The 22,114-nt window shown below is 43.6% G+C and overlaps 1 protein-coding gene across 4 annotated transcripts in view; it reads right to left on the bottom strand.

Annotated features, from left to right (window-relative positions):
* Nucleotides 1-22,114, bottom strand: part of KCNU1 (potassium calcium-activated channel subfamily U member 1) — a 330,251-nt gene that overhangs the window by 256,816 nt on the left and 51,321 nt on the right. For all 4 annotated transcript variants that reach the window (XM_068274953.1, XM_068274954.1, XM_068274951.1 and 1 more), the window contains exons 8-12: nucleotides 12,699-12,869; nucleotides 11,508-11,599; nucleotides 7,337-7,447; nucleotides 4,417-4,519; nucleotides 2,950-3,032 (exon numbers count right to left, since the gene is read on the bottom strand). In XM_068274953.1, coding sequence (XP_068131054.1) covers nucleotides 2,950-3,032; nucleotides 4,417-4,519; nucleotides 7,337-7,447; nucleotides 11,508-11,599; nucleotides 12,699-12,869 — 560 coding nt within the window. The remainder of the gene's footprint in view (nucleotides 1-2,949; nucleotides 3,033-4,416; nucleotides 4,520-7,336; nucleotides 7,448-11,507; nucleotides 11,600-12,698; nucleotides 12,870-22,114) is intronic.

Below are 22,114 nucleotides of genomic sequence, written 5' to 3'. Positions count from 1 at the left end.
ATTACGAAAATGTGCGTAATTTGAAAAAATTACGAAATTTCGATTACTGCTAAAATCGTAATTGTAGTAATTTCGCGAAATTTCGGAAATTCGTAATTAGGTCATTACGCTCATCTCTAGCTCCCCTTCCAACCGGAACTAAAGCGCCCTCCATTAAGCCTAAGCTGTGCGGCCCTTGAGTAGCTTGCATAACCTTATTTTTTGGCAACAACCATTCCTCTATGCGAAAGTCTGTAAGCTCAAGGACCTGGGAAATCTGGTCCAGAGGGTCGCCATCCTTAATCAAGAACGATTTGCCCTTTATTGTAATAATACTGAGAACGCCAATCTGAGGATTTGTGCACATCTTTACAAACGTTGATGCTGGTCGTGAGGGTCAGCCACACTATCTGGTAAGAGGCTGGGGCTTATGATTGGTGCCCGGGGAGCGCTGTGGAGGCACTTGGTGACTAGTGGTGAAGGAGCGTGTGCTGCACACAAAGTGGTGTAAACTTAGTATTGACGTATTACACTAGAGAGTTTCCTTTCCTTTTGCATGTATGGTTGGAATGAAGCTGAGGAGATAAAAGATCATTGTGAACCTGAGAGATCTAAGGACTGCAGCGGGCCGGGCCACATGCGACTCATGCCAACTGTTATAATTGGCACTGCAATCTGGTGAGCGTAACTGTTTTTCTAATAGTGGGATTCCAAGGATCATTGGGTTAAGAGTTCTATAAGAAGCGTGGCACTTAGAGCTTTTGTTGCATTGGGACTTATAAACTGGGACTTCTTTGAGCAAATGTATGCATAGGAATCCTTGTTCCCTGATAGGGCCATTATTGTGGAATATGAGAATTTAGGATTGTTCCTTTTTTCCTGAAGAACAATATATGTAAACAGCTGTGTGACAAAAGTTATATGTACTGGAACTTATGTATATTTTGTGTTTAGGGATTAGAGAATAGTAAGGAGTTGAGTTATTTATCATCATTCAATTTCTGTGAGAAAATATATCTTCAGATCAGGCTTACATTTGGAAGTCAATGGTATACAGATAGGACCTGCTGAGTGCTGACATCATTTGATTGTGATATTGTAATATTTACTGACAGGGAAATCCCCATCTGGTGCGTCCCTCCTTTTCTGTATTACCCTATCTAAGATCAGTTTTAGCAGCTCTTCTTCGCATAATCGTTCTTTGTGAAACATCTTGAAAGAGCTCCACATTGACGTTTTCCATTTTTATCACACCATTTGCCCTAGCTGCTTTGATCAATTGATCTTTAATTTGATTGTGATTGCTACATAAATAGACAATAATAATGTGGTTGGTAGGACATTCGACTATGACAATGGTAGGATTAGATTGTGAGCTCCTCTGAGGACAGTCAGAAAAAGGGGACATATGAAAGAGGGGGTTGCATAGGAGGCCGGTGGGAATAAAAAGGTAGAGTCACAGGATAAGGTGCCTGGTGGAAGAGGAGATATGGCAGGGAGACCTCTCACCAGGACTGCAGACATCACCAGTGCTGTTTGGCTAGGACATGCTGCTAAAAGAAGCCACACAAAATCTGAAAAGAGGAAAGGGTCATGGGAAAACAACAGGGGTGGGAGGGGGAGCTGGGAAAAGAGATAAGATTACCTGCAATCAAGCTAATCTAAATTTCCTGGAGCTTGCTTCTCTGCTCACTACAGAAGTCGGACTGTCAGCACCTGTATCACTGGCTTCTGCAACAGCAGACTACGCTGCATTATTGATTAATTACTCTGATCAGGTTAAATAATCAATAGTGCAGGGCACTCTGGTATTATAGCAACCAATGCACATAGCTACTAATGATAGGCTAAAAACACATTCTGCCACCTCTCCCTGCTAATGCCCCAGCTGTGGCACAGCAATCATTCTCTCTACTCACCCTGCTGCTCAGCACATTCACTCACTGCAGGCTGTGTGTAGCGAGTGAGGAGACACATTGCCCACGGGACAGGAAGGGGGAGAGGTGCTACATCTAGTGCAGGAAGTAGTACAGTCCCCTAATTTGCCTTCTGCTATTTTCCAGAATGTTGCCAAACTATGAGAAAAGGTCCCAGGTGGAAGAACACAGTGGCTGAGCACCACAGCGGCACCCCTAGCCATGTCCACACCCGATGCTGTGAGCACTTGCAGCCCTATGGTCAGGGGGCATAATTAGAAATCCCTGGGACCAACTGCAAAAAAATGCAGCCCCCCCCCCCTTCCCACTCATGGCCTTTTTGGGGGCAGAAGGGGGTCACAACATAAGAGGAGAGTGTGGCAGATCAGTGGGAGGGGGGACATTCCCCCTTCACCTCAGGCTCTCCTCTTAGCGCTCCCCCTCCTGCAATCATTGGTGGCGGTGGGCAGTGGCGGCAGGCTGAACACATACCTCCATCATGCAGGAGGTCTCCGATCTCTAAGAGCTTCATGCTACTTCCTGTTTACACAGGAAGTAACATGAAACTCATACTGATCGGAGACCTCCTGTGTGATGGAGGTATGTATCCAGCCTGCCGCCGCGCCGCCCGCTGCCACTTATGATTGCAGGAGGGGGAGTGCTAAGAGGAAGAGCACGAGGTGAGTGAGGTGGGGGGGGGGTAATGTCCCCCCTCCCCGCTGATCTGCCACACTCTCCACTTAAGTTGCGACGCCTCTTGCCCCAAAAAGCCCCTGAGCGGGCCCTAGGGGGGCCCGGGCCCCCCGCGGGGCAGGGGTCACATCCCCTATTGTTACGCCCCTGCCTATGGTAGGTACGCCACTGGTGTGCTGGTACTTTTCCTTGGGAACCAGGGTGTAAGCCAGTGAAGAGTGACCTATGAGGGTTGCCAGTCCCAGCAAATTCCCCAGTCAGGAAATATTTTTTTTTCTTGCTTTCAAAAATGGTTTCTACAGAAAGAGAGTCACAGAGGCTCCACAGGCTATCAGGTCTTGCAGAGGAGAAATCTTCTTACCTCATTATATTGGAAGCATCCTCATGTTCAGGATCAGAGCAGCACCTGTTGGATAACACCATCACAGCATCCGCCCTCTCCATCTGTCACACACAAACAAAGGAGAAAACTTTTTATCATCTCAGAAACTTTTCTGCACTTCTCTGCAGAATAAGAATGCTGTTGCTGCTCTGCAGATAAGTGCGTGTCCCCCGTGGCATTCCACTGGAGTTTGCACAACGCCTTCTGCTGAATAAATCATGAGCGCTCCCAGTAGCTGCGCATTGGCTTCTTCAAGCACACTTGCTTGTGGTTATTATCCCTTTATTCATAAAGCTTCATGTGTGGTAGGGAAGCACAACAAGAAGACGCAAAGAAGAACATGCACTGAAAGCCGGCAGAGTCAAACTTTAGCTAAAACTTATAGAAAATGCAGAACATTAACTAGACGTGGACATGGGACCAGCCAAGCACAGGGTCAGAAAAATGAATTTCACAAAGTATACAACACAGTAACCAAGCAGCTCGGGTGACCCAAAACTACAAGGGGACTACGTAACTACTATAGGGGACTAAAAGAGACCCCAAAGCCCGTCCTACTAAAAAGCAATGCTTAGGTTGGTTTGCCTTCTTAAACAAAAGGAATTTACAATAATTCAGCTTTAAGTGAACATTTGTGGTTACCCACAATGTACTGCTGCTATTGCGTTTTTTACCGCATTTTTTGGTGGGCTTTGCGTTTTTTTACGCAGATGCGTTTTTCATGCGTTTTTCGTGAGTTTTAATGAGTTTGCAGTTCGCTAATGGAAAACGCATGTGTGTTTTGTATGCATTTTTTTAATTTATGCAAATCACTAGGAAGACAACAGGAAGCGGAAACACCATCAGAGATCTTCACTTTTTAATTAAAACAACTATAAAAAAACGCATTAAAAACGCAATGCATATGCGTTACCATAGACTTTCATTATGTGTGTTTTGGCAGCCAGCCTGCATTGTATGCAACACTTCAAGCGTTTGCGGACTGCATACTGTACAAACACAGTGAAGCGCAGCTTCTTCTGCATCCCATAGACTAACATTGCTGCATAAAACGCAGCGTTTCCCGCTATGCTAGCGTTTCTGCTATGTGTGCACCCCAGCACTCACACTTGCATTGCAAGTGTGCGTTATGTTACCCTGTTTTACCGCAGGGTAACACACAACGGCAATGCAAGTCAATGGGGCCTAGCACTTCCAAGTGTTCCAAGCAAAGTGTTCTGGCTTTGATAAATCATGCTATGTGCATTCTGGACATAGAAAATCCACCCCCCTCCACACCTTACCTTCCATTGTGCTCACTGAAGGTGTTTTTAATCTGGAGGTTCATGAAGTTTGAATCTGATGTTAATTCTTCTGGAAAGCCCACCAGCTTCCATGGGTTTCAGTGTCTGTTTTGTTACATTAACGTGGCAGTTAATCATTATTTATCACGTTGGTAACTCTCACCTTGACTCTTGCTAAATCATTGTAATTCAGAACAGATCCATAGAAGAAGGTTGTCTGCATGTTGCATTTTAATAAGGCCTCCAGCTCAAGGGAAGGCTGAATTCTAAAGTAAATAAAATGAAAACAGGAATTAACAACAGGCCTTGTGTGGTAAAATGTTTCCAATCCGTATAAACACACACTATGTTAACTGAGGTGTAAGCTTATTCACTCAGCAGAATAAAAAAGATAAAAAAAGAAAGTCAGATCCCGAAGTTTATCAATTTTGAGCAGTAAGAACTTCAATAATATACACAAAAATGAGATATTATAGTTCGCAAGGACAGCTGTTCTGCATTGATGCTCTTCCTGCCAGTTAAAGAACTTGAATAAGCATGTCAATGAGTGTGAGGTGCTCTCTGTACCACCATCCAGTGCCTCGGGCTATGATCAGTAGATGGCAGAAATGCAGAACCAGTTCATCAGTGAACAGGGATTATTGTCCTACAGCTGATCAGAATTATGGCCGGCAGCTGATTCACAATCTCTGTTCATACCAGAGCTGGATTAAGGGTAAATGGGGCCCTAAGCAAAGTAACTGATTTGGGCCCCCCATCATGTCGTAATAGAATCAGAAGATGCAGCTGCACAGCAACATGCCACACACACCGGGGCAGCCGAGCCTACTGGTTGCTATGGGCAACAGTCCGCTTTCCTCTGTGGGTGCACAATGCAGGGAATAGCAGCGGCAAAAATGCAGAGTGAGAGATGAATGGCTGGGACATATGCACTCAGGGGCTGGGGCACCCCTCCTGTGAAGAGGGCGCCAGATATCACAGCAGCACCACTTCTCCCCTGCATCTCCAGCCTGGCAATAGCAGAAAGCTCTGGACACCGCCAAACCGGAAGCCGTTCCCCAGACAGAATTACATAACCACCGAACAACCGATTTCCTCCCAAACTAGACAGCACCATGCAGCCTCCATCCCAGTGAATGCGATAGTTCAGCAGAGAAGGCAGCCGCAGCGGGGGAGAATGACAGCACCAGATGACTCACATTCACCTATTGCGATCCAAGCAATAGAGGTCCCGAGCAATAGAGGTCCCGTCATCCGGAGCCCATCTGTCTCCTCTAGAATGCTGCCGCTCTGTTACTACTACTATTACTACTTCCATACTTCCTGTCTGATCTGAGAATCAGGAAGTTAAGAGCGAGCGGCTGCACTGTAGAAGAGACAGATGGGTTTCAGATGGTGGGATCTCTATCGCTTGGATCATGGATAGGTGAGTGAGCGTTTGCCATATGCTGCTATCATTCTTGCTGCAGCTGTGGTTCTCTGTGGGAAGGGAGAGCGGGAGTGGGCAGCGGCAGAGCGCACAGTAGCAGGAGGGGGACCTAGGAGGGAGAGCCTGGCTCTGAAGACAATCAACAGCGCACGGCATCATTTGACAAGACAAGACAAATAACATTTATATCGTGCTTTTCTCCTGGCGGACTCAAAGCGCCAGAGCTGCAGCCACTTAGAATGCGCCCTATAGGCAGTAGCAGTGTTAGAGAGACTTGCCTAAGGTCTCCTACTGAATAGGTGAAGGCTTACTGAACAGGCAGAGCCGAGATTTGAACCCTGGTCTCCTGTGTCAGAGGCAGAGCCCTTAAAGGGACTCCGAGCAGTGCCTGTGGGTATGCCTTTAAGCATACCCACAACCAATTAATTACATCCTCACACCTACCAGCATGAGGTTTGTAATTATATCCCCCTGGGTTCCTTATATTTCATTGCATTGTGCTAAATCGAGCTGCCGGCTTTGGAGAAAAGTCGTCCTGTGGCCGCGATTTCAATCACGAAAATAGCGAAAACTAAAAGGCATAGGGCGGCCATTTATATATCATTGGAAAGAGGAGGAAGAGAGCTTTAAAATGATATGCATCTTTCTATAGTTACTGCACTGCTCAGAGTCCCTTTAACCATTATACCATCCAGCCACCGCTGACAGGATGGCGAGGGCTGGTTTATGTGCTGATGGGGCCCCTTTGACTCTGAATGGTGCCCCAAGCGACTGCTTTTATTGCCTGGTCGGTAATCCGGCCCTGGTTCATACATGCTACTTGACATTTGTTCCCAATGTGTCCTATGGAGAGGGGAAGAGGGAGGACCAGTGGCATAGCTGAGGAGCTTGGGGCCCCAGTGTGAGTTTTACATGGGGTTCCAAGCACCCTATCAATATGAGGCCACAAAACCTACTGAGGACAATTTCAGTATCAGAAAGTTGTAATCAAGAAAACAGTTAGCTAAAGATTCAATGCATATATAGAGGTGTTTATTACCAGCATAGTACCAATGAAAAGCTAGTACGATGGATGAAGGTCACATTTTTGGCATCTGTATAAGTCCACTGGTTGGCAGTAAATTTTCTCTTCAGTTTCTCTTAGGCCTTCTTCAGTCGGGTAGCTGAAGAAGCTGAATTTGCTGCCTGTCAGCTGCTTTCATGCACTGTCTGGGTACCTGTTAGCACTTGGTATCGCTGGGGGGAGGGAGAGGTGGCTCTTCCATGGAGTCATATCTAGGCATGGCCACGGCTGCGTTCGGTGACGCAACATGTCGTGGAGTAACATCACTGAGTTTCAAGCACTGACATGCGTGGTGTTACAAAGGCTGAAATTCGGTTGCATTTAATTTGCACCTGAAGGCACATGTGGGCAGTAGACAGAATGCCAAACAAATGTGCATTTCGACAATCCATTTGAAAGAGGCCTAACAAAGCAATGTGGGATGTTTACATTTTGTATGCCTATAGAAACGATGCAGTCAAATTGAAATAAAAAATGAATTCTTGCATTATGCAGAATCAGCCTAAGAAGCAGAGAGGTTTTTCTTAAATGTGAGTCTGAAGGTGTATCAGTGAATATTATGATAATAATATATTTATAAAGTAAACTCACTCCTCCATAAAGATGATCTCTGTAGTGATTTCCCCTCGATCCTTGTGCATAAAATCCTTTATGAATGTGGACACAGTGTCCAGCGTAATATATCCACACACAACAATATGCCTGGGGAAATAGAGCAAAGCTGTAAAATGGGAATTGTTATAAACATCTCCTAAGGGCTACAAAAACTTTAAGAGTTTAGTCCAGCCAAAATGAATATTTTACTTGCTGGTCAGTAGGGATGAGCAAAATTGTTCCGCTAAATGTTCTGCAAAATGTTTGCAAATTTTTTGCTATTTTATGAATTTGCATTGAAGTCTATGGACCCGATGTTTGCAGTTGATTGCAAACACTTCATACATGGATATATCAAGGCTAACCCAGGAAACATTCAAAAATACCGTCTTTTCCAAATTAGTTTTTGAGAAAATTGATTGTAACATTCAAAGTGGAAAATGCATTTAAAAGCCAGTGTAATGTCATATTGGAGTGGATTTTGGCTCATTTTAAAACCTCTGTACAAGCTATTGTCACCAGATGTGTTCTGTATGTTAGGGTCAATAGTGGGAATTATTTTTTTTTTTTAAGACCGTTTCGAGAAAATCGCTGCAGGAAAAAAAATGCACTTTAACCTGTTCACCACTAAGGGTTTTTCCCCTTATGGACCAGAGCAATTTTCACCTTTCAGCACTCCACCTATTCATTCATCAATAACTTCATCACTACTTAACAAATAATCTGTATCTTGCTTTTTTCGCCACCAATTAGGCATTTTTTGGGTGGAACATCTTGCTAAGATTTATTTTCTTGTAAATGCATTTTAAGGGGATTAATAGGAATAAAAATGAAAAAAAAATGTATTATTTCTCATTTTTTGGCCATTATAGTTTTAAAATAATACATGCTACTGCGGATAAAAGCCACACATTTTATTTGCCCATGTGTCCCGGTTATTAAATTCAAATTATTTCCCTAGTACAATGCATGCCGACAATATTTTATTTGGAAATAAAGGTGTTTTTTTTCTGTTTTGCGTCTCTCACTAATCACAAGCCCTTACTTGCAAAAATATTAGTACCATATTACCCCATGACATACATATTAAAAAGTTGAGTAACTAAAGTAAATATTGATATATTTTTCAAATTACTTTGTACCTTATGTACATATCAGTAACAATTGACTATTACAAATTAAATTTACTTAACAGCTCATCGGTTTATTTAAAACAGGGGTCAAGGGTTGTTAGCCTATAGAGGAGGGGAAGTAAGGGGCGGTCAAAGGTTGGCAGCCAGATGCTGCAGGGCAGTGTCCAGCTTACATCAGAGCAGCTATAGACATAACATCCCTCTCCCTTTTTAAAAATATCTGTTGTGGTACTTTTATTTATTTTTTCACCCTTTATTAGGGTGGACTGTTTTTAAAGCTGCTGCTTGGGATTTAAAGAGACACTGAAGCGAGAATAATTCTCGCTTCAGAGCTCATACGTGCCCCTGCTAAAACGCCGCTATCCCGTGGCCCTTCACCCCCAACCCCCCCCCCCCCCCCCGTGCGCAAAATCAATGACCGAATTGGTCGTAGATTTTGCTGCTCCTAGAGGCTGGGCTAACGGCTGCAGCCCTGCCTCCAGTCGCATCTATCAGCGGCGCATCGGCGCCTCTCCCCCGCCCCTCTCAGTGAAGGAAGACTGAGAGGGGCGGGGGAGAGGCGAAGATACGCGCTGACAGATGCGCGTGGGGCAGGGCTGCGGCGGTTAGCCCTGCCTCAATCCGGGAAGAGATCCCCCGCTGCTCGGAGGGGATTTCGGGGGGTCAGGGACCCTCGTTTAGCCACGGGATAGCGGCAATTTAGCAGGGGCACACATGCCCCTGCTAACTATGAGCTCTGAAGCGAGATTTATTCTCGCTTCAGAGTCTCTTTAACAGCCAAGCAGGTTTTGCTGCTTGGGTTACTTGTTTAAAGGGAACCCCTGGTGAAAGACATACAGAGACTGCTATGTTTTCCTTTAACCATTGAACGGCATTCTGACTTATTAAAACATCCTCTACCCAATCACAATGCCTGGAATGAATGGACGTGACCGTGAACAGTGGCCACGCCCATTCACAAAAACAGGAAAGTAAGTAAAATGTAACAGTTAGTCACAGTTAGTAAAATGTCACAGTTAGTAAAATGTAAAAAAAAAAAAAAAAGTGAACATTTCCTATAATTGGAAAGTGTTCACTAGCGGCATCTTGTGGCCAAAAAGTAAAATTACACATACAGATACATACAAGCATACACAATATAAATACAATTAATAATTGACAATTCCAAAGTACCCCCCCCCCCCCCCAGAAAAAAAAATAAAACTTGTAAAAAAAAAACCAAGTTAAGAAAAATACATAAATTGTTCCCTTAGGGACTAAGCTTTTTTAATCTATATTTTATGAGGGAAAATTACTTTTACTTTACTACATACGGGCTTGTAATTATGGACCAGACAAAAAAAAAACAGAAAAATAACACCTATACTTCCAAATAATATATTGCCTCCATACATTGTGATAGGGACATCATTTAAACAGTTTTTGGCCTCTTGCACACTGCAAGCGATTCAGATTCAGATTCCGCTTTTTAATCTGTTTTTACTTCCGATTAAGATTCAGATTTGCAGTTTGCTCCCAGCACACTGCAAATCTGAATCTGAATCGGAGGTAAAAACTGATTAAAAAGCGGAATCTGAATCTGATTTTCTTGCAGTGTGCAAGAGGCCTAATAATCGGGACAACTGGGTAAATAAAATGTGTTGGTTTTATCCACAGGAGAACGTTTAATTTTAAAACTAAAATGGCCGAAAACTGAGAAATATTTTTTTTTTATTATTTTCTTATTTTTCCCGTTAAAACGCATTTAGAATAAAAAAAATTCTTAGCAAAATGAACTACCCACAGAGCGCCTAATTGGTGGCAAAAAAAACAGGTACAGATAATTTTGTTGTGATAAGTATTAATAAAGTTATTAGGGAATAAAAGGGAGGAACACTGACAGGTGAAAATTGCTCTGGTCCGTTAGGGTAAAAACCCTTGGGGGTGAACTGGTTAAACAATACCAGTTTCAGTCCTGTTGATCTTTCTGGTTTCAACAATTTTTAAAAAACACACCTAAAACATCTAGACAGACTCTCTCAAAACATTTAATCTGCGTGCTTGCTCAGAGTCTTCAGGGTCTATGGGTAGAAGTATTGGAGAAATAGGATCAGCAGTATAGACAGGTTCTCTTTAATTTACAAAGTATATATTGGTCTGTTTTGTTAACAACTTATTTATGTGAAGTGCTAATTTACCCAGTAAAAGGACCATGGCCCGTTCTTGCCGTAATCTGCAATAAACACATTTAAGTCTATGTGGTGTCTTTTATTTTTAATAGTAGCTCCTTTCTGTGTTGTCAACCCATGTGATCCCATCATGCATTTTCATGTAATGTAAACAAACTCCCACAGAGAGAGTATAGTCTTCATGACAAGCTGAGAAACCCACATGGAGAGATCTTGCCATTGTAGGTCTTAAAACTATAGGAGGCTGATTCAGCCCATGCCAGCATCGACCCACAATGTGCTGTTTATATCTATGATTAGGAATAATGAATAGAGACAACTTCTGATTACTCAGTCAGCCCAGTAAAGATGAGATGTTAATTTGATTGTCTGCACTTTATATGCCATCATTTCTCTAATATGAGGCTTTAATGTTGTATATTATCACATCTTCCTGGCTTTGCTGCCATCATTAATTTAAGGATAACATCAGATCAGTCAGATCATACTTATCTATTGCATAGCAGGAGTTTGCTGTTGTGTAGGGATGGTCAGAAATCAGTTATTCAGATTTTCGAGGTATATTTTATTTGTTACTTTTTGCATCAAAGAATACAAAAAAAAATAAAAAATAAAATAAAATAAAAAACAGACATCAGAAAAATGGAAAATCAGTCTGGTGATTGGTCTACAATTACTGCATTCTCTGATTGGTCAGATGCTTCCGAGTTCTGTGATTGGGCTAAAATTTCCGAGTTTCCGCAAATTGGATTTCCGTGGAATTCCGATTTCTGATTGGAAATGCGGAAATTCTATTTCGTGGAATCCGCTATTCTACTGTTGTGTAGGATGAGATTTTACTGATTGAATATCACATAAAATTCTTACTTCCTCCCTCCTACGATTCCATAGGATCCACTATATTTTTTAGAGCTTCCTACAATGTCCACAATTTCAGGAACATGTCCAGCAAACAGGACCTACAATACATAGAAAAGTTGTTTTTTATTTAATAGGAGAAAAAAAAGAAAAACTAAATAAAACAAGCCTTGTTATGATGATACTTTGTAAACACTAACCAAAGAAAAGTGCTATAATGTAATCTTTCAGGAAGTTAGTCCTCTTCCTTTCAGCATGTTTTCATCGAACACGCCGAATCCAGCGCAGGAGACTTGGGCGCAGCAGGCGCCACCATAGACCGTAATAGGAATTACGGCTGCACACAGGGAGGGACTTAGGTGCCGTCAGAAGATGGGGCTGAAGTTACTTTTAAAACACTTATAAATCAGCCTCCAGCAATTGCTGGAACCCGGATTATTTAATTCCCCACCATCCCTGGTGGTCTGAAGGGGGAATAGTAATTAACGTGGCTGGGACTTGTGCAGCAGCAGGATCAGCCATACCGGCTGTATCCTGCGCCCCCAAGTCTCCCGCGCCAATTCCTCTCCTGCGTCCAAGTCTCCTGCGCTGATTCCTCTCGTACGCTGTTTTCATATATTAGCTCATTTACCAATAACAGAGAAGAGGTTACGCAGTGGATGGCATGGATGGCAGTATGTGAGTTAACTGTACTGTGTTTCCCCTTCCTTCTTTTGACCACTCCTGAAAATTCTTTGTAGGTATAGTAAGAGGCACGAGTAGAAATAATGAGACTCTCATCAAAAATGTAATTCGCTAGAAAGGGAACTGATGTGCAGAGAAGAGGGCTTCATAATGAGCACATTCAGGCACTGGAATCCTATGCTATGGAAGAAGGAAGGCTCAGAATCACATGGACTGCAATGTTGACTCCAACCCCGTGACCCTGTCCACTAGCTTAGTTGCTGAAGTGCTGTGTTTGGTGTAATTTGGGTTTCCAAATACAGGATCCCGAATTTGAACACCAATGCTATGAAAAATCCATAATTTACAATCCTGAAGACAAAGGAACTGTATGACAGCTATGGGACTGGTATATAAAAAAAAAAGGTCAGAAAGATTTCAGCATCCTTGTCCTTTTCACTAAGGTTTATTTTCCAAAGCTGTTTTTTTCATCATTTTTGAAGATGACTTTGTAGTGTGTTGTGATGTACTGCTTACCAGTCCTCCGGCGATGAAGAATAAAATGAACAGCCGACCTAACACGGTTTTAGCAGTAATGTCTCCGTAGCCGACAGTTGACATTGTGACCATTAGCAGGTACATGCAATCAAAGTAATTGATGTTATGGGCGTTTTTGCCTTCCGTCCATGGATCCCCGGCATTCTCCAGCTAAAAAGACCATTCGTATAATGATCATGGGTTCTTTATTTTCATATTGCATATTTCATATTCATATTGTATTCACAAATATTTGTAGACATAAGTCTACTGGTAGTGTGGTAATGTTACATTCATAAGGAGAATTTAGTACATACAGCACAGTGGCATAGCGGTTAGCACTCTCACCTTGCAGTGCTGGGTTCAATTCCCAGCCAGGGCACTATCTGCACATAGTTTGTATGTTGTCCCTGTGTCTGTGTGGGTTTCCTCCGGCCACTCCAGTTCCCTCCCAAAAACATACAGATAAGTTAATTGGCTTCCCCTAAAATTCCCTAGCCTTCGACACATACACTACATGATACGTACAGTATGTAGACATATGACTATGGTAGCAATTAGATTGTGAGCCCTTAAGAAATAGAGCTTGTATTAGGGGACTTTGATTGGGCTATGGAGCTCAAGCCAGGGGCGTAACTAGAAATCACTGCCCCCCTCCCCTGCAAAACTTTGGATGGGGCCCCCTCCTGCTGGGGGTAGACCAGCGCTGTACAATAGACCCTGCTGAACACCAGGGCCGGAGCTACCATATGAAAAAATGGGCAATTGCCCCAGGGCCCCAGAGCCTGTAGGGGCCCCCAAGGTGTCCCTCCCCATCTTAGCTGTTGCTCCCCAGGGACTCTGCAGAGTCTGTTAAGTTGGGAGGTGATTGGGGGTGGGTCAGCAGCCAGCTCAGGGGCCCAGGAGGGAAATTTGGCTGCAACAAAGGGCCTCTAATGACTTCATATGATTCCTTATCAGTGGCTAAGCAGATGCAGTCATTATAACAATTGTGCAGAGAGCAGAAAGTTTTTTTCTCTCTGTGCCCTTAGTTGTCAGTCTTTCAGGGAAGGGCCCCTTGTGTCTTCTGGGCCCCCCAGCAGCTGCATCCCTTGCAGGGTCTATTGTTACGCCCCTGGCTGAAGCATTGTGGGGGGTGGGGGTGGGATGAGCCCCCTCATTTTAGAGCCATCAAGCATTGCAGTAACATGAGCAGACCTTGTAAACATTTTTTTAGAGGATAGTATGAGCTGTTTAGCTTGGCCAGGCAGATCAAATTAATTATCAGTGTTTAGCTTGGCCAGATCATATTAATTATCAGCTGATTCTTAGCAGGCCTTAGAAATAGGTCAATAAAGAACTACACATGACATATTACACCTTGTCATCATTTATTTAAATGGAGCCTGACAAGTGAGAGGGATATGACAGCTAATTTAAAAAAAATAATTTTAAACCATGCTAGTTGCCTGGCAGTCCTGCAGATCCTCTGCTTGTAATACTTTTAGCCATAGACCCTGAACAAGCATGCAGATCAGGTGCTCTGACAAAAATCTGACAAGATTAGCTGCATGCATGTTTCAGGTGGGTGACTATTGATGTCTGAATGATCAGCAGGGTTGCCGGGCAACTACTCTTGTTTAAAAGGAAATAAATATGTCAGCCTCCATATCCCGCTCACTTCAGGTTCCCTTTAACAAAGATGCAGAAGCGATGACTGAAAAAATTAGGCGCACTGTTACCACTTCCATGCAGCCAGATGCTGCTAATTAGAGATAGTTGGAATTGCCAAAGTCAAACCCGTCAAAATTGCAAAATTTTGCATGGAATTCTGAACAATTGTTTGAGAATTGCAAGTTTGCATTGTGAAATCATGAATTTGTCATTTATTGCAAATATTTTTTCGCACTAACCATAAGATTGGCTATGATAAGTGCAGATTTGCAAAAATATGTTTACAATAGTTACTATTTTGCTTAGAATATTCCTTTAGGTTTTTCTCATCCATGTTCCTCGGGCTAAGTAGATATTTTTGTTATTTATGCAAAAATATGCTCATGCATTGCACATAACATACAGAACATAATTTTGCATAACATTCAGAATTTGCTCTTTGTGATTTTGAGAATTCTGATTTTCAACTCTTAAGCTACGTCTACACGTAGCGATCCGGCGGCGATTTGGCTTATCCGCTTATGCGGCTCGATTGATAAGATCCTACAGGTCGGATCTCGCCACAGTCGATTCCCTGCTCGTTCCCCACGAGGGGACAATGGCAGGGAATCGAACAGAAGATAAGGCGGGGACGAGGGCGGATCCAATCCGACGCACACGCGGGCGAGCGGGGACGCGGCGGGCACGCGCGGGGATGCGGAGGAGGCGATCCGACGGCTAATTGAGCCGCCAGATCGCTCAGTCTAGATGAGGCTTTAGGCCTCTTTCACAGTGGGACGTTAAAGTTGCACGTTATAAAAATGTATAACTAACGCACAGCAATACAAAGTCTGTGCGACATTCACAGTGCACACGTTGCGTTGTGTGTAATGTGTAGCAATATTTAGAAAGTACTGCATGCTGTGCGTTTAGCAATAAATTTGCTGCGTTATGTGTGTTGCACATGCTCAGTAATGTTTTTTTTTAAATGTAACGCATGCACTGTTTTTGTTCCATCAGTATGCGACAAAAACAGCGCACTAAGAGGCACATAACGCAGTGCAAAATAACATTCAATTTCATAACCTACATGCGCTGCGTTAGGGGCACGTTGTGCGACTTTAACGTCGCATCAAACGCAACGTCCCACTGTGAAAGAGGCCTAAATTGCAAAATTCTGATGCGAACATTGAAATTTGAAACTCTGTGAAATCTGTGTTCTCATCCCTACTGGTAATCAAATGAACTTAATTGGTCATCAGGAAGAGCCCCATATGCACTTTAGATTACTGTAATCCCTGCAGGAAGCAGGGTTCAACCCTTTGGGCGACAGCTCATGGCTCAGGCTGTAGAGATGTGTTCCTACGAACAAACGGAGACAGCACACAAATGGCTTCAGTCAAATAACTGTATTGAATAGCATGCAGAGGCACACGTACGACATGTTTCGGGCGGAGCCCTTCCTCAGGTGTGCCACACCCATCATCAGTAACACCTAAATACCCACCCAACAGGAAGTCATGTGACTAACACAATCACATGACCTTAAAGTGCAATTACAATATAATAACATAATACAATATCCTTCTGGGGAACTACACAAACCAGTGTCTACCCCAGCTAACTGAGGAATAGATCACCCAGATGCTGTCATGATAAATATGAGCATATTACATATAAGCAAAATCACATTATTGCATTTCATCTCATAACGATACCAATCTTGCAAAAAGTCCTGTTTCAGATTCACTATGCGGACAGTTTCACCCTAAGAGAGGAAGACATCACAGAAAACATCTTAGGCTCAGGTTTTCATTTAAACCATGGGGGCATACACAATTGAATTTCCTTATCCATTTAGCTTCGCATTGGAGCAACAATTTCTTCCTATTACCACCTCTAGCTAGTTTAGGTACATCTTCAATCACAAACCATCTAAGTTGACTTGCTCTATGGCGAGTTTGCAAAAAATGTCGTGAGACCGATGTTTCATATTCTTTCTTGCCTAGTGCCAAGTATGTGATATCTCTCTTATGTTCTTGTATTCTTTCTTTTACCTGTCTTTCAGTTTTACCAATGTACACATACCCACAGGGGCACTTGAGCCCGTACACCACATACGTGCTCAAGCAAGTGAACCTGCCCCTAATGGGCATGCTAGCACCAGTAGAGGGATGAGAAATGTTGCTACCCTTTATAATTGCACCACAGCAGTTACAATTTAGGCAAGGAAACGTACCTTTCTTTGTACTAAAAGAGACACCTCTCTTATGGATAGCAATGTCGGACCTGCATACCCAATCCTTTATTGTTTTACCCCTCCGGTATGCAAATACAGGGGGGTCAACAAATAGTTTACCAAACTGTTTATCTTGTTTTAATACAGGCCAAAGTCTCCGTACCACAGATCGAATCTGTTCAGACATGTACCCATAATTGCACACAAAAGGTAATCGATTTGACTCTCGCTTAACCTTTGGTGCCAGCAGTTCCTTCCTAGTAAGGGATCTCACTTCCCCACTCACCCTTTGAAGAGCATGCCTATCATAACCCTTATCAACCATTTTCTGAATCAGACCTTCGGCTGCTTCATCATAATCCGCAATATCCGACGATATCCGACGAGCCCTTAAAAATTGGCCTTTAGGGATGCCCTTTTTAACCGTAGCGGCATGAAAACTATCAGTGCGCAATAAATTATTACGCTCCGTAGGTTTCTGGTACAAACTTGTACTCAATCTGCCATTTTTGTTACTAATGGTTACATCCAGGTAATGGATACAACTGGTCGACCATTCGGCCGTAAATTTAATCGTAGGGTGCGCCAAATTCGCATCCTCAACCATTTTCTCAAAAAGCTCTACCGGGCCATCCCATAGTAACAAAATATCGTCGACAAAACGAAAAAAACGAAAAATATGTTTTCCATACGTTTCATGATTGATAAACATACTCTTCTCAAGGTTTGTGAGGAACAAGTTAGCAAAAGAAGGAGCTGCTGGCGAACCCATACTCGTGCCTTGACACTGAACGTAAAAGCTCTCGAGAAATCGAAAATAATTAGAACGCAAGATTAGTTCCAATGCATCCATAATAAAGAAAATCTTGGAGTTTGGAAGTGTGGTCTCTAATAATTTCTCCTCGATTCGCTGCATGCCCTCCTCATGCGGAATCGAGGTAAACAAGCTCTGTACGTCCAGTGTGCAAAGCAAAAGGCCCTCGGGGATGGTGTTCAATCCCTCTAGTTTACACAACAGATCTTTCGTATCCAACAAACACGTATCTATATTTTTCACCAAATCCTGCAAAAAGAAATCAACATATTTCGCCAAGGGGTACAGAACTGACCCCAGGCCAGACACAATCGGCCTGCCTGGCGGCATGTCCAGGCACTTGTGTATCTTAGGTAGAAGATACAGGATAGGTGTTTGTGGATTGTCTACTGTCAGGAATGCAGCTGTTTGTTTATCCAAAATGCCATCTTCAATACCCTGCTGAATCAAAATATCAACCTTCTTCTTAATCTCAACTGTGGGGTCACAATCACACAATCTGTAATGACCCTCCAAACTCAACTGACGCTGTGCTTCCTGAACATATTGGCATCTGTCCTGCACTACAATTGCACCCCCCTTATCAGCCTTGCATATAATTATTCCATCGTTTTCTTTCAAGCTTTTTAAGGCATCCCTCTCCATAGGAGATAAGGTTTTAAACAGGGAAGATTTCCTCTTGCGGTCAAACTGTTCCCATAAACTGCGCACCTCGTGCAATACAGCACCTTCAAAAAGATCAACAGAGTTATTCATAATGTCAGGTTCCCAATCGCTTTTCCTAAAAAAAGGTCCTCTAGTAATACTGGGTTTATCTGCAAAAGTCATACGCAACTTGATGGACCGGACAAATCTGTAAAAGTCTACTTCCCAAGTAAAAAGGTCCCCAGAGGTTGTCGGGACAAAGCCCAGACCTTTAGCCAGAACGCTCATCTCTGACTTTGTTAGATTATATTGTGAAATATTTATAACTGGATTGCTTACCCCCTCTAGCGATTCGCTCCTCGCTTCGGATAATCGTCCCGAGGTAGGGGTTGTCTGGGGTTCTTGCGCCTTGCTGCAGCCTCTGCCCCGTCGATGCCTCCGGTGTCTGATGCTGTTTCTGCCTCCTGAAAATCCAAGGAGGATTCCACACTAGAGCCTTCTGGTAATGATTCGCCGGACGTGCCGGCTGGCGTACCACCTTGCCCACCTCCTTGCGGATGACCCTGTCGTGGGCGCCGGCGACGCTTCACAGGCCTCTGTTGACCGGACTGACCACTTCCGGGTTGCGGCTGACCACTTCCGGGTTGCGGATTACGCGGATGATGCGGCGGCTTGCCTCTGGGACGACGTTCTACCGGAACTTGCTGAGGATCACCCCGGGCTGCGCGTCTCTCCTGCTGCCAGGTATAGACTCTACCAAGTTTGTAGTCTTCAATATCTCTCCGGATTTTATTCTGCTTAACCGCAGCTAGCTCCTTTTTTAACGCTGCCACCTGTGTATTATGATCAGCATTAAGGGTAGTATACACCAAGGGTGGGAGGGAAAGCACCAATTCAGCTTGAATCTTCCCCACCTCACTTCGGATCTCCACAAGCTGGACCTGCAGTCTTTCAATTGTCAGGACCATTACATCTAGGCTTCCCTTATTAAGTATTTCAAAAAATCTTGCTTGAAAGATAGTGTCCTGAACAAGCAGAGTAGAACGCAGTGTGATTCGATAGCCACGAGGGATACGTTTAGCACGCACATAGTCCACCAAGAAAGACTGATGAGACATATACCTTGCTTCCAATTTTTTAAGGGTAAAGCAACGATTTTTCTTATATTCCACCAGGGACTCCTGGTCCTCCTCCACTGGTTCACAGGTCACCTGGCTCAGTATCCTCTCGATATCCTCCTCTCTATAGGCAAACGTGACCGCCAAAGCTTCCTCCACGGTACTCCCGGTGCCACCTCCTGACATGCTCACGATGGGACAAGTGCTGGTGGTTGTGTCAAATCTTCCAATGTTCACCTGTCACACACCTTGTTAGGCCTACGTCTAGGCCTCCGTGCCGGTGCTCGCCTCCTGCAGGTACACCACTCCTGCCTCAGTGCAGTACAATCGAACAAACGGAGACAGCACACAAATGGCTTCAGTCAAATAACTGTATTGAATAGCATGCAGAGGCACACGTACGACATGTTTCGGGCGGAGCCCTTCCTCAGGTGTGCCACACCCATCATCAGTAACACCTAAATACCCACCCAACAGGAAGTCATGTGACTAACACAATCACATGACCTTAAAGTGCAATTACAATATAATAACATAATACAATATCCTTCTGGGGAACTACACAAACCAGTGTCTACCCCAGCTAACTGAGGAATAGATCACCCAGATGCTGTCATGATAAATATGAGCATATTACATATAAGCAAAATCACATTATTGCATTTCATCTCATAACGATACCAATCTTGCAAAAAGTCCTGTTTCAGATTCACTATGAGGACAGTTTCACCCTAAGAGAGGAAGACATCACAGAAAACATCTTAGGCTCAGGTTTTCATTTAAACCATGGGGGCATACACAATTGAATTTCCTTATCCATTTAGCTTCGCATTGGAGCAACAATTTCTTCCTATTACCACCTCTAGCTAGTTTAGGTACATCTTCAATCACAAACCATCTAAGTTGACTTGCTCTATGGCGAGTTTGCAAAAAATGTCGTGAGACCGATGTTTCATATTCTTTCTTGCCTAGTGCCAAGTTTGTGATATCTCTCTTATGTTCTTGTATTCTTTCTTTTACCTGTCTTTCAGCTTTACCAATGTACACATACCCACAGGGGCACTTGAGCCCGTACACCACATACGTGCTCAAGCAAGTGAACCTGCCCCTAATGGGCATCTTCAAAGGGTGAGTGGGGAAGTGAGATCCCTTACTAGGAAGGAACTGCTGGCACCAAAGGTTAAGCGAGAGTCAAATCGATTACCTTTTGTGTGCAATTATGGGTACATGTCTGAACAGATTCGATCTGTGGTACGGAGACTTTGGCCTGTATTAAAACAAGATAAACAGTTTGGTAAACTATTTGTTGACCCCCCTGTATTTGCATACCGGAGGGGTAAAACAATAAAGGATTGGGTATGCAGGTCCGACATTGCTATCCATAAGAGAGGTGTCTCTTTTAGTACAAAGAAAGGTACGTTTCCTTGCCTAAATTGTAACTGCTGTGGTGCAATTATAAAGGGTAGCAACATTTCTCATCCCTCTACTGGTGCTAGCATGCCCATTAGGGGCAGGTTCACTTGCTTGAGCACGTATGTGGTGTACGGGCTCAAGTGCCCCTGTGGGTATGTGTACATTGGTAAAACTGAAAGACAGGTAAAAGAAAGAATACAAGAACATAAGAGAGATATCACAAACTTGGCACTAGGCAAGAAAGAATATGAAACATCGGTCTCACGACATTTTTTGCAAACTTGCCATAGAGCAAGTCAACTTAGATGGTTTGTGATTGAAGATGTACCTAAACTAGCTAGAGGTGGTAATAGGAAGAAATTGTTGCTCCAATGCGAAGCTAAATGGATAAGGAAATTCAATTGTGTATGCCCCCATGGTTTAAATGAAAACCTGAGCCTAAGATGTTTTCTGTGATGTCTTCCTCTCTTAGGGTGAAACTGTCCGCATAGTGAATCTGAAACAGGACTTTTTGCAAGATTGGTATCGTTATGAGATGAAATGCAATAATGTGATTTTGCTTATATGTAATATGCTCATATTTATCATGACAGCATCTGGGTGATCTATTCCTCAGTTAGCTGGGGTAGACACTGGTTTGTGTAGTTCCCCAGAAGGATATTGTATTATGTTATTATATTGTAATTGCACTTTAAGGTCATGTGATTGTGTTAGTCACATGACTTCCTGTTGGGTGGGTATTTAGGTGTTACTGATGATGGGTGTGGCACACCTGAGGAAGGGCTCCGCCCGAAACATGTCGTACGTGTGCCTCTGCATGCTATTCAATACAGTTATTTGACTGAAGCCATTTGTGTGCTGTCTCCGTTTGTTCGATTGTACTGCACTGAGGCAGGAGTGGTGTACCTGCAGGAGGCGAGCACCGGCACGGAGGCCTAGACGTAGGCCTAACAAGGTGTGTGACAGGTGAACATTGGAAGATTTGACACAACCACCAGCACTTGTCCCATCGTGAGCATGTCAGGAGGTGGCACCGGGAGTACCGTGGAGGAAGCTTTGGCGGTCACGTTTGCCTATAGAGAGGAGGATATCGAGAGGATACTGAGCCAGGTGACCTGTGAACCAGTGGAGGAGGACCAGGAGTCCCTGGTGGAATATAAGAAAAATCGTTGCTTTACCCTTAAAAAATTGGAAGCAAGGTATATGTCTCATCAGTCTTTCTTGGTGGACTATGTGCGTGCTAAACGTATCCCTCGTGGCTATCGAATCACACTGCGTTCTACTCTGCTTGTTCAGGACACTATCTTTCAAGCAAGATTTTTTGAAATACTTAATAAGGGAAGCCTAGATGTAATGGTCCTGACAATTGAAAGACTGCAGGTCCAGCTTGTGGAGATCCGAAGTGAGGTGGGGAAGATTCAAGCTGAATTGGTGCTTTCCCTCCCACCCTTGGTGTATACTACCCTTAATGCTGATCATAATACACAGGTGGCAGCGTTAAAAAAGGAGCTAGCTGCGGTTAAGCAGAATAAAATCCGGAGAGATATTGAAGACT

The sequence above is a fragment of the Hyperolius riggenbachi genome, chromosome 3 (genome assembly GCF_040937935.1).
Source record: "Hyperolius riggenbachi isolate aHypRig1 chromosome 3, aHypRig1.pri, whole genome shotgun sequence".
Lineage (NCBI taxonomy): Eukaryota > Metazoa > Chordata > Amphibia > Anura > Hyperoliidae > Hyperolius > Hyperolius riggenbachi.
This window is presented reverse-complemented; position numbering and strand designations above follow the sequence as displayed.